Source organism: Puma concolor, chromosome B4 (assembly GCF_028749965.1).
Source record: "Puma concolor isolate L17-30 chromosome B4, mPumCon1.1.hap2, whole genome shotgun sequence".
Classification (NCBI taxonomy): domain Eukaryota; kingdom Metazoa; phylum Chordata; class Mammalia; order Carnivora; family Felidae; genus Puma; species Puma concolor.
The window spans coordinates 104,449,883-104,463,363 of NC_141673.1; the positions used below are offsets into that span (position 1 = coordinate 104,449,883).

Genomic DNA, 13,481 nt, shown 5'->3' on the forward strand with positions numbered 1-13,481 from the left:
TTGATTTCTCCCCAAAAGGCTGTTAATGGCTTTTCTCTGAGACTCAAGTTCTGCTAATATCTGCTGTCACTCCATTATAGTATTTGCTCAATGAGAGGAGCTAATTCCCCCAAATCCGCTTCTAAATAGATTCAAAAGAGCCTCCTGGCTTGGGCAGGCGGTGCTGGGCCCAGAGGCAGGATTTGGGCGAGCACACAAGCAGCTCAATGGAAGGGAGGATCATGCAGCCGAGAGGACTTTGTGCCAGAAGGCGGCTCCTTACTCTGCTGCTCCTGGCAGTCCTGGAGCAAGTCCATTCCCCACTGGGCTCTAGCATCCCAGACTAAAGAGCAGGCCGGCTCCCAGTCTATCTCCCTACTGCTGCTGGACACAGGAGAAGGAGTACAGTGACTGGCTCTCGAAAGCTCTGTCCGGTGGCCTGGCATTGTGGATTTCCCAACCTACTGAGTGGAGACTGTTCCCCAGGGCAGACGGGGTCCTAAACAGAAGCTGATGAGATGGACAGAAGAGTGATATGCAGGGAGGCAAGAGCGTCCTCCATTCAGTCCAGGCTTGCAATGATAGGGCAGAAATCAAGGCTCCCTAGCCCACCCCAGGCAGTCTCTGCCCCTGTGATATAGACATGCTTCCTTTTTTCTATCTCCCCCCACCCCCAGCAAACATCCCACCTGTCCTTCCCCTGCATGGAGCATCTCTGCCTCCTCTTTAAACCCCAGCTGAAAGTGTCCTCCCCTGTGGATCCTTGACTCTTCCTCTGTGCTCCTAGAGCACTCAGCAGCTTGTTTTATAATTTTTTGTTTACACGCCTGCCTCCTTCCCTCCACGGCAAACCAGGCCTGCCTCCTTGTCCCTGTGTCTTCAGGGACAACACAGGGGTCTGCAACACAGGAGGCAGACAACACATGGTTGAATGAGTGTCTCTCTTCCCTCCCACTGAAGCTAGAAGGAGCCTCTGTGCCCAGAGCCCAAAGCTATGTGCATCCAAAGCTGGAGTGCCCTCCCTCATGCTGGTCCGGGGGCAGGTCCCCACCTTCGCCTGGACACTGTAGGGACAGGTCGTAGCAGGAGGAGGGGCTGGTGACCATCCTGGCGGTTGGCCAGACTGTCTGCCATCCACAGGAGGAAGCCTCTCCCTCCATCCCAGACCGGCTCTTCAAAATTGTGTTAGTGGGCAACTCGGCCGTGGGGAAGACATCTTTCCTGAGGAGGTTCTGTGAGGACCGGTTTGCCCCAGGCCTGGCAGCCACTGTAGGTGAGTTCTCGGGTCCCACTCTGGGAAGGGGACGGTATGAGAAGGGGGCCCAGGAAGGGACTGGGGGCCCAGCAGGAGTGACCATGGGGGCCTGGCGGGTAGGGAGGCCCGTGTCCGCTTGTTCCCCAGTGAGGCTAAAGGGGCAAGGTGAAGTCCACCTCCCTCACCCTGCACGGTGCTAGCTGCTGAGCTTGTTCCACATGGAGCGGAACCACAGAAGGCTTCCTCTGTCCAGCCTCAGGGGAACTGAAGTTTGCCTCATGCTCCCTCGTCTCTGAGCCCATCTATTTCTTATCTTTTTTCTCCATTTTCAGCAGGGCCTTGAGTGTTCATGCTTTTCCTCAGGTGCACACCTGACACCACAATCCCCACCCCATCCCCCAGGGGCCAGCAGCTTCCTGCCCTGCCCTCCGGTGTGTGTGTGTGTGTGTGTGTGTGTGTGTGTCCCCACCTCCCCCAGGGGCCAGCAGCTTCTTGCCTGCCCTCCTGCGTGTGTGTGTGTATGTGTGTGTGTGTGTGTGTGTGTGTATGTATCCCCACCTCCCCCAGGGGCCAGCAGCTTCCTGCCCTGCCCTCTGGTGTGTGTGTGTGTGTGTGTGTGTGTGTGTGTGTGTGTGTGTGTAGATGGGTGGAGTGGAGGACAGTGCATTGGGTGGCTTCATTTACCATCACATTTTACCCATTCTGCATCCCAGGCCTGCTGGGTGACAGCTGGGTTTCATCATTAGGCTCAGCCACTAATGGATGATCATGGCTTAATGTGTTCCCACTCCTGAGTAATATTTTATTCACATGGAGGCCTTTGCTCACTGCATTGGAATATGTGACAAGACTCAAGGGTGTACTGACCTTTTAGCTTTTGTTTGAATCACTCAAGCAAAACATAAATCCCTTAAGCACCTACTATGTACCATTTAACTGGAGTGATCGGTCAGCTGGATTTGAAAATACATTGATGTGACCTGCATAGTTAGCATGGGCTTTTATGTTCATCTCTTCAAATCTGTGTTCACACAACCCCTGTTATCAGCCCAATGGAAAGATCAGGAAACTGAGGCCCAGAGAGGTTAAGGACGCTTGTCCACATCCCCTCAGCTGGTTTAGTGCTGATATTGGCCCCCTGCATATCCCTTCTAGTCCATCCCACAGTATCTCCTAACAGTATTGAGTTGTGTGTGCCCAGCACCCAGTGGGTGATGAGGACACTTCCCTGCCACGAGAGTTGGGCACACATTGATACAGGCAGGGGAGGCTGTTAAAGTTCAGTGGGACACCAGAGGACCTGGATCTTCATCCCAACTCTGCCGCTGGCTGATCAGCCGTGTGACCTCTGGAGGACATGCCCCACCTTGGGGCTTCAAGTTTTTCCTCCTGGAGGATTTGAACCAGGTCATCCAGGAAGGCTTCCAAGCCTGGTTCTCAGTGCAGACGATGTTTGACCTTTGACTATCTGACAAGCTGGCTCTATAAGACAGACTTTCCCTGCTCCAGGGCCCTGCCTGGGGAGACTCCATTTTCTTCCCTTTCCTTCCAAATTTTTTCCTGCATGTGGATCCCTTCCCACACACTTCAGGCATACTGTTCTTACGGCTGGGTCTTTTCCTATGCTGTTATCACATCTGGAACATTCTCCTGACCCCTCCCTTCTGCCTCATTCCACCCAAAGACTGAGAGAGTCCCCACATGAAGAATCAGGACCCTGACAGGAAGAGGGGCAGAGCCTGTGACTCAAGCCTGGAAGAGTCTGGCCTTGAGAGGCAAGTCTGGGAGTGAGCCCAGTGTGCTGCAGAAGGCAATAGCTGTGGGAGGGAAGACTCACTTTTCCAGGAGCATTCCATGGGATAGGAACCCCAGGTCAGGGCTCCAGCACAGACTCATGGGAGGCAAGAGGCAGATGCCAGCCTCTTGGGCCTCAAAGGCATCCCCCTAGACAGTGCACACAGTGTGCCTCTCCTGTTGATGAAATCAGGGAATCAGGGTCCGTTTACATTTCCAACTTGTGCCCCTGAGCTGGAAGCCTCTGAAAAAGAAAAAACCAGACTAATTTGCACTTCCCAGGAGGCCAATTATGGAAACACCTGCAATTTAGGAACGGAAAAATATCAAAGATTCCAAATCAGGAATGCCCTTCATCACACTGCGCAGAACATGCTGGAACAGCAGCTGAAATTAGTCTCCCTGCCACATAATGTGCCTTGTTCTGGTACACTTGTCAGTAACAGATGTCATGCCAACCACCAGAAAGATGCTCCCTTTAAAGAGACAGAAAGCCCCAGAGTCCTGCCTATGGCCAAAGCAGGGAGCCTAGACTGGGGCTCTGGCTGCCACCTGTTAAGGGCAGCAACACCATCACAGTCAGCACAGTACTAACAGGGGCTCTACAGGTCCTTCAGTCTTACCACCACCATCAAAGGGGACTTCCGGTCTCCTACCACATCATACGAACGTGATCTGTGCTCGACTTGTGGCTTGTGCACCATGTAAGTGCTACAACACAGCAATGTGACTGGGAGCCCCCTGCCCGGGAGCACCCTTTAGGACCAGCTTTCTTCATGGGAAGGTGCTTGAGCCCTGTGGGTGTCCCGGAGATGTCAAATGATGGCTTGTGTAGAACGTTAGAGCTCACTTTGTCAATGACAAGGCTGATGAATAGAAGATAAAGCTCCATGGAAACCAGGACCCTGAGTCCTGTGCTCCTTCCACTGCCCCACATTGGCTCACAGACCCCTGCTTTAAGTCACAGGCCACAACCCAGCGTGTTTCTTCTAGAAGTTTTCCCCAACAGAATGCACTCTGCCTTTTCTTGGCCACCAGAGTCTGGTTTCCTTCCTACTCAGCATTTCTACAGAGAAATCCCCAGAGTTTTTCTCCATGACACCTTGAAGACCCTCCCCACTCCCATATCCCTCCTACTCTAAATGATGTCTGGGGCCTGTCTTGTCCAGAAGGGCTAACGTCACCCTCCCTGGACTCCATCAGCCCAGCTGTAATCCATACTATCCCACGACAAGACTGGACATGATTCACAATGAACAGGGATTCCTAAGGTCCAGCTGTCATTCAGAAACCAGTTAGGTTGCAAGTTGGGGGTCACTTCCATGTGTTCATTGAATGTCACAGCTGAATTTAAAGATTATGAACATCTGGGGGCGCCTGGGTGACTCAGTTGGTTAACCATCCAACTTTGGCTCAGGTCATGATCTCACAGTTCGTGGGTTTAAGCCCTGCGTCGGTCTCGGTGCTGACAGCTCAGAACCTGGAACCTGCTTTGGGTTCTGTGTCTCCCTCTCTCTCTGTCCTTCCCCTGCTCACACACACTGTCTCTCTCTCAAAAATTAATAAACATTTAAAAAAATATTATGAACGTCTGACCTACCCCTCCATACCCTCCATCACACCTCATTTGCAGATGAGGAGTGAAACCCCACAAAATGACGTAATGCCACCAAGGTCACACAGCTCGTCAGAGGCAGAACTGAGACTAGAACATAGAACAGAGGGTTACCTCTGCTCCTGAAATATTAGAACTGGTTGTGGTCTTAGAAACCAGTTTATTCCAGGCCTTCTGGTCCCACATCATTGTACGCTGCCTCTTCTACTATTGGACTGTGACACCTTGTGTCTCCTGCCATCACCCCCAGCCTTCCCCATGGGTTTATCTGTTTCCTTGGCCTCTTTGTCTGAGGTTGCAGAAAGAAGTATGTTGTGTACCCAGAAGGGACCCTCAGCAAGCTCAGCATAGCACAGAGCCCATTTTGTCTAGCACTCCGTGGTCCACTTTGCTCCCTGCAAGACAAGCTCCCTGTCCTCTGGCAAAGAATTTAGCCATTATGGTAAAGCAGAACCATGACAGCAGCCAAGACCTAGCTGCCCCAAGCAGCACCACCTGCCACCCCCCCACCACCACCACCTGCATGCCGTTCCATTCAGGAGAAGGCTCTGTCTTCGGGGGCTTCGGACCCTCTGGCTACTTTAAGATCAGGCCCTGAAGGTGTGTTGACCATGGCTGGCTTTCTCTTGAGCAGTTATCAGGAAGCAGGAAGCTCCTTCAATCCCCTGGAACACAGACTGGGGAAGCCCTTCTACTTTGAGCTAAGAAGAAAACTCACCCTTTCAAATTCAGCCCAGCTAGTCATAATCCGTTTTGATGAGAGCATTTGGCCCTGGACTTTCTAGATGAAATGAGGCTGCCAGGTGTCCTTGTGCACAGGGCACTGCTCCAAAAAGAAGAATGAGCCTCAGAACTGGGCTTGCAACTCGGCGGTAGCTGCTGCCCAGCTGGGCAAGCAACGGTGGACAAGGCACACCGTTGCTGGACACCTGCTTCTTCATCCCTCAATGGTGTGGGGGTGGGGAGTACACATGCACTTACCCGTGAGCATTTGCATGCAGGCGTGTGCCCGTGCATGAGTGTGTATGCATGTGCATGTGTGTACAGATGTGCATGCAGGCGTGTGCTCGTGCATTGTGCAGATAATAACCCTCATGTGAAAGACACAGGAGTGTGGTGAAGATTGAGAGATGGCATGGGAAAACTAGAAATATCAAGCATTCTACCCATGGGACAAACCACTCTTTTTCTCTCTCAAATGCACAAACGCACTCCCTTCTCACGGCCTCACCTGTGAAGCACAGGGACTGTAGAGTCCCTGTAGGTCTGCCATTCTAGGAATGGATGACTCTCCCGCCTTCCCACCACTCCTGGGCCCCTCCCCAGAGCACTAGCCTGTGCCTGTAGATGTTGGCTGGAATGACCTTTTCTATTTACTGCTTCTCTGTTGTCTTTTTTGTCCCATTCTGTCCAAGATTCTGTTGCTGTCCCTTGCTGAGCCCTCCATGTTAAAGGCCTCAGAGGCTGGGCCTTTTCAAAGAGGCAGGGAATGCCCTCTGGTTCCCTGATCTGATACCATGAGGAGGAAAGACGTTTTTAAAAATGTTAAGCATTTGTGAACACTCTTTTTTTTTTTTATTTAATTTTTTTTACATTTATTTATTTTTGAGAGACAGAATGAGACAAAGTGAGAGTGGGGGAGGGGCAGAGAGAGAGGGAGACAAAGAATCTGAAGCAAGCTCTAGTCTCTGAGCTGTCAGCACAGAGCCCGATGTGGGGCTCAAACCCACAAACCATGAGATCATGACCTGAGCCAAAGTCTGACGCTCAACCGACTGAGCCACCTAGGCACCCCCCCTTTTTTTTAGAGAGAGAGCAAGAAAGGGTGAGGGGTAGGGGGAGATAGAGGGAATCATAAACAGGCTTCATGCTCAGCAAGGAGCCTGACATTGGGCTCAATCTCATGACCTTGGGACCATGACCTGAGCTAAAATCATGAGTCAGACCCTCAACAGCCTGAGCCACCCAGGCGCCCTGATTTGGGAACATTCTTACACGATGTAGGAAAGAAGAGTATGTTCTCAAAGAAGCTGCATCAGGTCCTTATTTCTGAGGGCCACTGTAGGGGTACAGAATGCATGTCTCTGACCTTGTCTCTCTGGTCTAAGACTCTGGGTAGGGTCCCGGCCTCAGAGAGATGATTTTGAGTGGCCCAGTGGATGGAATTAGGAGCTCTAAACCCATCTTAAGGGTGAAAGCTGCTTTTGATTCCCTACCTTACCCCTTTTCTTCTCTTCTGACCCCCAATCTGCCTACCACCTCTTCCCCTGCCCCACTCCTCCACAAAGATTTGACTGGGTGATGGAAGTCTGAAGGTATGATCCATTCCTGCAGGGATATTTGGATTTTATTAGGGGAACTTTGAAAAATATTTTAGGGAGGAGAAGAAAGATATATGAGGACACTCTCCTCCTTTTCCATCTTTGCAATAGTAAATTCATGAAAAATAATGATTGTCTTTGCCTTGGTGTATTGCTTTTATACATATGTGATCTGATACTTACTATAGTATACACAAAGAGCATGTGGATTACACTACAGTGAGGAACCTACAGTCAGAGAGGTTAAGTGATTTGAGCAGTACCCCCACAGCCACCCCGCAGTGGCAGACACAGGACCAGAACTCAGGTTCCATGCTTCCCTGTCTAGTCCCCCACGTCTCCTCCCAGGAACTGCATGGGGAGGATTGTCACCCTTGGCCTCATGTGCTTCCAGCTATGTGGGTGGGGGGGGGGGCATCTTTTTCTGATTTGGAAGTGATAGGCTCATTCCACCTTGCAGGCATCGATTACCAGGTGAAGATGGTGCATGTGGATGGCTCGTATGTGGCCCTGCAGCTGTGGGACACGGCCGGGCAGGAGAGGTGAGGAGCGTCCCCGGTCAAACCCTGCCTCCTGCATTGCCCATCACAAGGCCTGAAGGTCCAGGCAGTGGGGGGGGGGGGGGGGGGAGCCATGCAGCCCATGACCTGTGACCCCTTGATGGCAGGTATTGCTGTATCACCCAGCAGTTCTTCAGGAAGGCCGATGGCGTCATCGTCATGTATGATCTCACAGCCAGACAGTCATTCCTGTCGGTCCGGCAGTGGCTGAGCAGCGTGGAGGTGAGCTGGTGACCTTCCTAGGAGCGCTTATGCTGACTCCTGTCTCCCCTTTGTCCCTGCCCATCTCATGCCTGGCCCTCTGCTCTTCCAAAACCCAATTCAAAACCCACCTTCTCCAGGAACAAAACAATTCTGGCGTTCATATGGCCATTCATCCAGCCCAGTACTGGGTACTGGGGATTCAGAAATGAACAAGACAGACACAGTCCCTGCCCTCATGGAGGCGGGGACTTGAAAAATACAAATTATATCAATAACTGTGTCACTGCAATTGCCGTAAGCGCCATGAGCGAGTGGCATAGGATTGGGGGAGGGGCTTAGAGTGGAGCATCAAGGAAGGTTTCCCTGAGAAACCCACATTTAAACTGAGTCCCACCGTGTTCTTCCCCCTTTTCATCCCCGCACTGTTCCAGCTGCAGGGAGCCCAGCTGTGCCTAGCCTAGGAGAAGCACCACGCAGTGTTTTGGGGCCTCTGTCACATCCCTTCACAATGTGAGGGCCCCTGGCTCACCCCAAAGTTACCCTGGGCAGGGCACACAGGCAACAGTACTCTTCTGTGAATTCTGGGTTATCTGTGGGACTCTACTCTCTTGATTTATACTTGCAATAAGTCACTTTAAAAAAAAAATTTTAATGTTTATTTATTCTTGAGAGAGAGAAAGAGAGCATGAGCAGGGGAGGGGCAGAGTGAGAGAGGGACACAGAATCTGAAATAGGCTCCAGGCTCTGAGGTGTCAGCACAGAGCCCGACGTGGGGCCATCGGGGCTCTAACTCACAAGCCATGAGATCATGACCTGAGCTGAAGTCAGACACTTAACCAACTGAGCCACCCAGGCACCCCAACAATAAGTCGCTTATAAGTGCTTTTTACTTTCTGACCATCTGCATGTTCTTCCTCTACCCCTCACATGTAGCCTTCACAAGGCCAAAGTCAGTGTGGACAAGCCACATATGTGTTTTACAGGGCCTCAGCTGAGTATTTAACCAAACAGTCAGAGAGGATGTCCCAACTCCTTCCACTGGCGGGATCCATGCTTTGTTCATTTATTTGTTGAAACCACTGCCAGGCACTGGGAATTCTAACAGCAGATAAGAGACAAGTTTTCTGTCCTCATGGGGTTTATCCCTGCTCAAGCCCCTAGAACCTGCCATAGCCCTTACCTCCTGACCACAGTGTAACACTGCTGTGAAGGTCACTCCTAAGAACTGACACTATGTTTGTCACTGTGTAACTGGTGCTTGGCATGGGGCCCCCCCAGAACTAGTGCTCAGCACATGTGGGAGGCATGAATGGATACGGAATCCTTACGCGGGCAGAATACTGGAGTTGTTCATTTCTTCATCCTTTTGGCCCTAAGATCTGTGATTCCTCCCACCAAAATCTGTTTCTCTTCTAGTTTAGGTTGGCTGGGCCATTCCTTTCTCTGCTGTTAATCCACATCCCTCTCATTTCCAGGAAAAATAAGGAACAAGAATGGAAACTAAATTCAAAGGTTTCTCTGAGATTTGCTTAATACAAATTATTTCTCAAAGTACTGGGCTTAAAAAACTTACAGTAGAGAAAATATAAGTTTTGAAATTTAGTGAATGGCTCTACACCAAGCTAATAAGGGAAATAAATTGTATGGGTAATCTGGAAGTGATTCCTGTTAAACCTTTAGAATTTATGACATGATTTTTTTTGATACAGCTACAGATTTATCTTCCTTGCAGAAATTAAGCACCAGGAGAAACATTAGGGATTACCTAACCCAGTGGTTCTCAACCTTTCTTCCTTGGAGCCCTGGGAAGATAATGATGTCCCCCAGGAACTGGGGAGTGCAGAAAAAGGGGCCATGGTCACAGTTCTGGGTCCTTCACCCCCCCATGTTGGTCAGAGCCACTCTTCATTCAGTTTTCTACATTGGAGGCCCAGGTACAATTTTGTTAGACAAGAGGATTTCCCTTTGAAAATCACTGATCTAACACAGCCATCTCATTATCAAATGGAGAAATAGAGGCCATGCCTTCTTTTGCATCACCCGTTCTTTTCCCAGCCACAGACATTTAATCCCTAATTTGTCTCCTAATATCTAAATCTTTTTAAAAGTTTTTTTTAATGTTTATTTATTTTGAAAGAGAGAGACAACATGAGCAGGGGAGGGGCAGAGAGAGAGAGAGAGAGAGAGAGAGAGAGAACCCCAAGCAGACTCCATGAGGTCAGCACAGAGCCCAATGTGGGGCTCGATCCCACGAACAGCGAGATCGTGACCTAAGCCAAAATCATGAGTCAGATGCTCAACCGGCTGAGCCACCCAGACATCCCTAAATCTTGATATATACTAAAGCAGGCAGAGGCTGTTCAAATAGTCTGGGATCAACAGGGATGGATAGAAGCAAACTTATAGAAACATGCTGTCTGCCGTCAGCAGGGGGTGTAGTTTCTGAGGCCCTTGTTTTGGACCAAGAGCCCAGGATCTAGCCAGAGAGGTGGCATGTCACACTGAATTTGGCGGTGGTGGTGGGGTGAAGGAATATCAGAGGGCCATCATGGCAGGTAGAAGAACAAGTTCCATCATTCTCTAGAAAACCAGGCCAAGCACCAGAATGTTCTGTCATTCTCTGGAAAACCAGGCCAAGCACCAGAATGTTCCATCATTCTCTGGAAAACCAGGCATGTTCCCAAGCGGGGTAGGGCTGAAAAGCATCAGCATGCACCCAGGGAAGCCCTCGTGCATCTGTAGGCCCAGAAAGCCACGCCAAAGGGGCAATTCCATATGCAGTTAACTCAGAATTATCTATGTGTGGATGGGGCTTTTCTGTATAGTTCAGAGCTTGAGTTTTCCTTCTTAAAAATTTTAGCAGAAGGCATAGGTAAACTCAAAATGATGATTCCAAACCTGGATAATCAGGATCACCGTCAGTGCTTTCAAGCAAAACAGATGCCACAAGCCTTCTCTCCCAAACAGAATGATTCAGAGGCTGGAAATACAAAGAAAAAAAAAAAAAAAAAAAAAAAAAGCAACAGTTCCCCCAGGTGATTCTGATTCTCAGCTGCCATGGTTCCCCCAACCTGGGAAGTGCTTCTCAAAGTCTTATATGCACAGGAATCTCCTGGGGACCTTGTGGAAATACAGAATTTGACTCAGCAGGTTCAGAATCTTAGGTAGCCCCTGAGATTCTGCATTTCTAACAAGTTCTCAGGTGAAGCCAATGCTGCCAGTCCAGGGACCACACTCTGAGAAGCAAGGTTCTAAATCAGTTTCAAAGATGTCCGTGCTTCTTCAACAAGAATTTGCTGAGCATCATCCACATGTCTTGCACTCGTGAGGCTCTCTGGGGGACTGACTCGGTGTGGGGACCCAGTCTGATGGCCCAGGATTTCGAGAACAAGTGCAGGGGGCCGTGGTGTGAACATCTGAACAAGTGTCAGATGGTGGAGTCTGTGTTGAAGGTGTGGAACAGTGGGATCATGAATGCAATTATTCTCAAGAGTCTTGAAAAGCTAAGTCACTCTGCCTTGGCAACCAGCAATCAGGGGTGTCAGGTGACAGATTAAAACCTGACACCTAATTTGATCAGAGGGAACTGAAAATAATAAGAACTTTATATTTGTGGAGTACCTTATTTTTCCACAGAGCTCCAAGCACTTTGCCAACTCCCTCGCCTAGAGAAGGGAGGGTGGAGGGGGAGCTTTAATAACAGGCTTTGGGTTCCGAAGCCTTATTATTAAGTGAATGCTGGCCAGCTGTTCTCAGTGCCCCTTCCTCCTGCAACCTGAAAAGCAGTGTAAAAAGAGAGGACTTAAATTGCCACAGATTACATGTGGCAAAGACTCGCTGTTGGAAGAGGTTGTGTGGGGTGGGAACAGATGCTTGGGGGAGGTATGGACTTCCCTGAAAAGGAAGCTCTCACCACCCCAGCTTGGCACTTCCTGGCCACGAAACTGGCCAATCACCTAATGACAGAATGGACCAGAGGCTCTGAAGGGCTCCTCCTGGCCCCCACATGCTGACAGGCTACAGCATTTTGGTCCTCTGGGGGAGGGAGGGGGGATCCAGGATGGAGGAGTGTGTGCAGATGAGAGGACCCTAGAGGATCCTTCCAGCCCCGAGGGAACCCAAATCCTTTGAGATTGAAAGAGAATGAAAGCATGCCCTGCTTTATGAGGTGGGAGAGCCCTGCCCCCATGGCTGTTCTCCCACCCCACCCACCCTAGTTTTCACCCCCAAGTCCAGGCAGCTTTACCTTGCCTGCAGGCCTTCTGCAGAAGGGGCCTAACACTGTGCCCGTTATTGTGCCATTTTACATTTCCTATGTACCTGATAGCGAACCAAAGCAGGTAGCCATTCATGCCAATGCAGTATTCCAAACCCTCCCCTACCTCCTTCTCATCTCTGCTTGGGGGGACCGGTTCAACCAGTCTAATCTAGAGAAGAAACTGGTTGGGCTCTAAGGGTCCCATGGTTAGACCATGGAACAGACTGGACATCTGGAGTCTGGAACAGACTGGACATCTGGAGACTTTGGGGCCTGTATCAGATAGGGAAAATGGGATTTGGTACAAGCCTGAACGGGCCGTTCGTTGGTCCAATTCCAGTTTGTTGGTCCCCAATGTCTGCACTCCGGGTATGTTGAATTTCTTGTCTCGATCTTTTGTCATTCTGATAGCCCTGTGTTGTTAGGCCTATAAGTCAAGGAAGTGGAAAATGACTGAAGTCATTAAGCCAACACGATCAGTGTCTCCGAAAACAAAACAAAACAAAACAAAACTTGGAGATTAATCTAATGCAGCTTCTTGTTTTATAGATGAAAAGTCCTGCGATCCAGAGAGAGGAAGTGACTTGTCCAAAAGTACCCACAGCTTGCCAGACGCCCAGCCAGAACTGGAATCTAGGGCTCTGCTACTGCATTATGCTGCATTATGCATTATGTGACAAGAGCGTCACATGGCCCATGGTTGAAATCTGCTTCTGAAAAATAGGTGTTCGTTTCTTTTTTCAGTCCTTCCCACTTCCGCCCCAAAGCAGAATAGTTCTTTAGCTCAAAGGGGCCAGGCTCACTCTCCTCTCATTTTGTGGACCACCAGCTAATTCTTGTTCTGTGATCTTGGTCATTGGTGACAATGTACAGCACAGAGCAAAAAATAGCAGTTTGATTTTTTCCCCCTGTTCCAAGTTGAGCTTGAAGTGCTGGCAGTTTAAAACGAACTACACGAATAAATCTTGTTTTGACTCATAGTCCAGGGGGTGGATAAATATGGAAACCCCCAAGATATAATTTTGCAGTCATTTTTTTCTTAGCATAACTACATGCTTTAATGTGCTGAGAAATTTTTTGTTCTGGCTCCAGAGAAGTAGCAGCACTATCCTGGCTAAGTGCTTTTTCTTGCCTCCCAGCAAATGGATATTAACACACACACACACACACACACACACACACACACACACACACTACAACCAACCAACCAAACCCAGCAGCTGCACGTTCTGAGCTGAATGCCAGTCCTCTGCTCCAAGCTGACAGCTCATGTTATTTAAAGTCAGAGGTGGGTAATCTTTTGAATTTTAGCACGTCTGTCTTCCAACAAGCTCAAGTTCAAAGATAGGCAACTAAAATGGTTGAAGGTATGGAGAGGCTTCTGTGTCAGTGTCAGAGGACAGCAGCTTTTTGGGGCCATCTCATAGCTCACAGAATAGACTCTGTGAAAAGTGGTGATTCTGACAGGTCCCACACAGACAGAGACTGTATGCCC

General features: G+C 49.7%; 1 protein-coding gene across 4 annotated transcripts in view; it reads left to right on the top strand.

Moving 5' to 3' along the window:
* Positions 1-13,481, top strand: part of CRACR2A (calcium release activated channel regulator 2A) — a 141,024-nt gene that overhangs the window by 112,334 nt on the left and 15,209 nt on the right. For 3 of the 4 annotated variants that reach the window (XM_086714287.1, XM_086714288.1, XM_086714286.1), the window contains 3 exons: positions 1,120-1,252; positions 7,425-7,506; positions 7,632-7,746. In XM_086714287.1, coding sequence (XP_086570413.1) covers positions 1,120-1,252; positions 7,425-7,506; positions 7,632-7,746 — 330 coding nt within the window. Of the gene's footprint in view, positions 1-1,119; positions 1,253-7,424; positions 7,507-7,631; positions 7,747-12,535; positions 13,275-13,481 lie in introns of all 4 variants that reach the window. The other variant, XR_015253871.1, reaches the window with a different exon arrangement.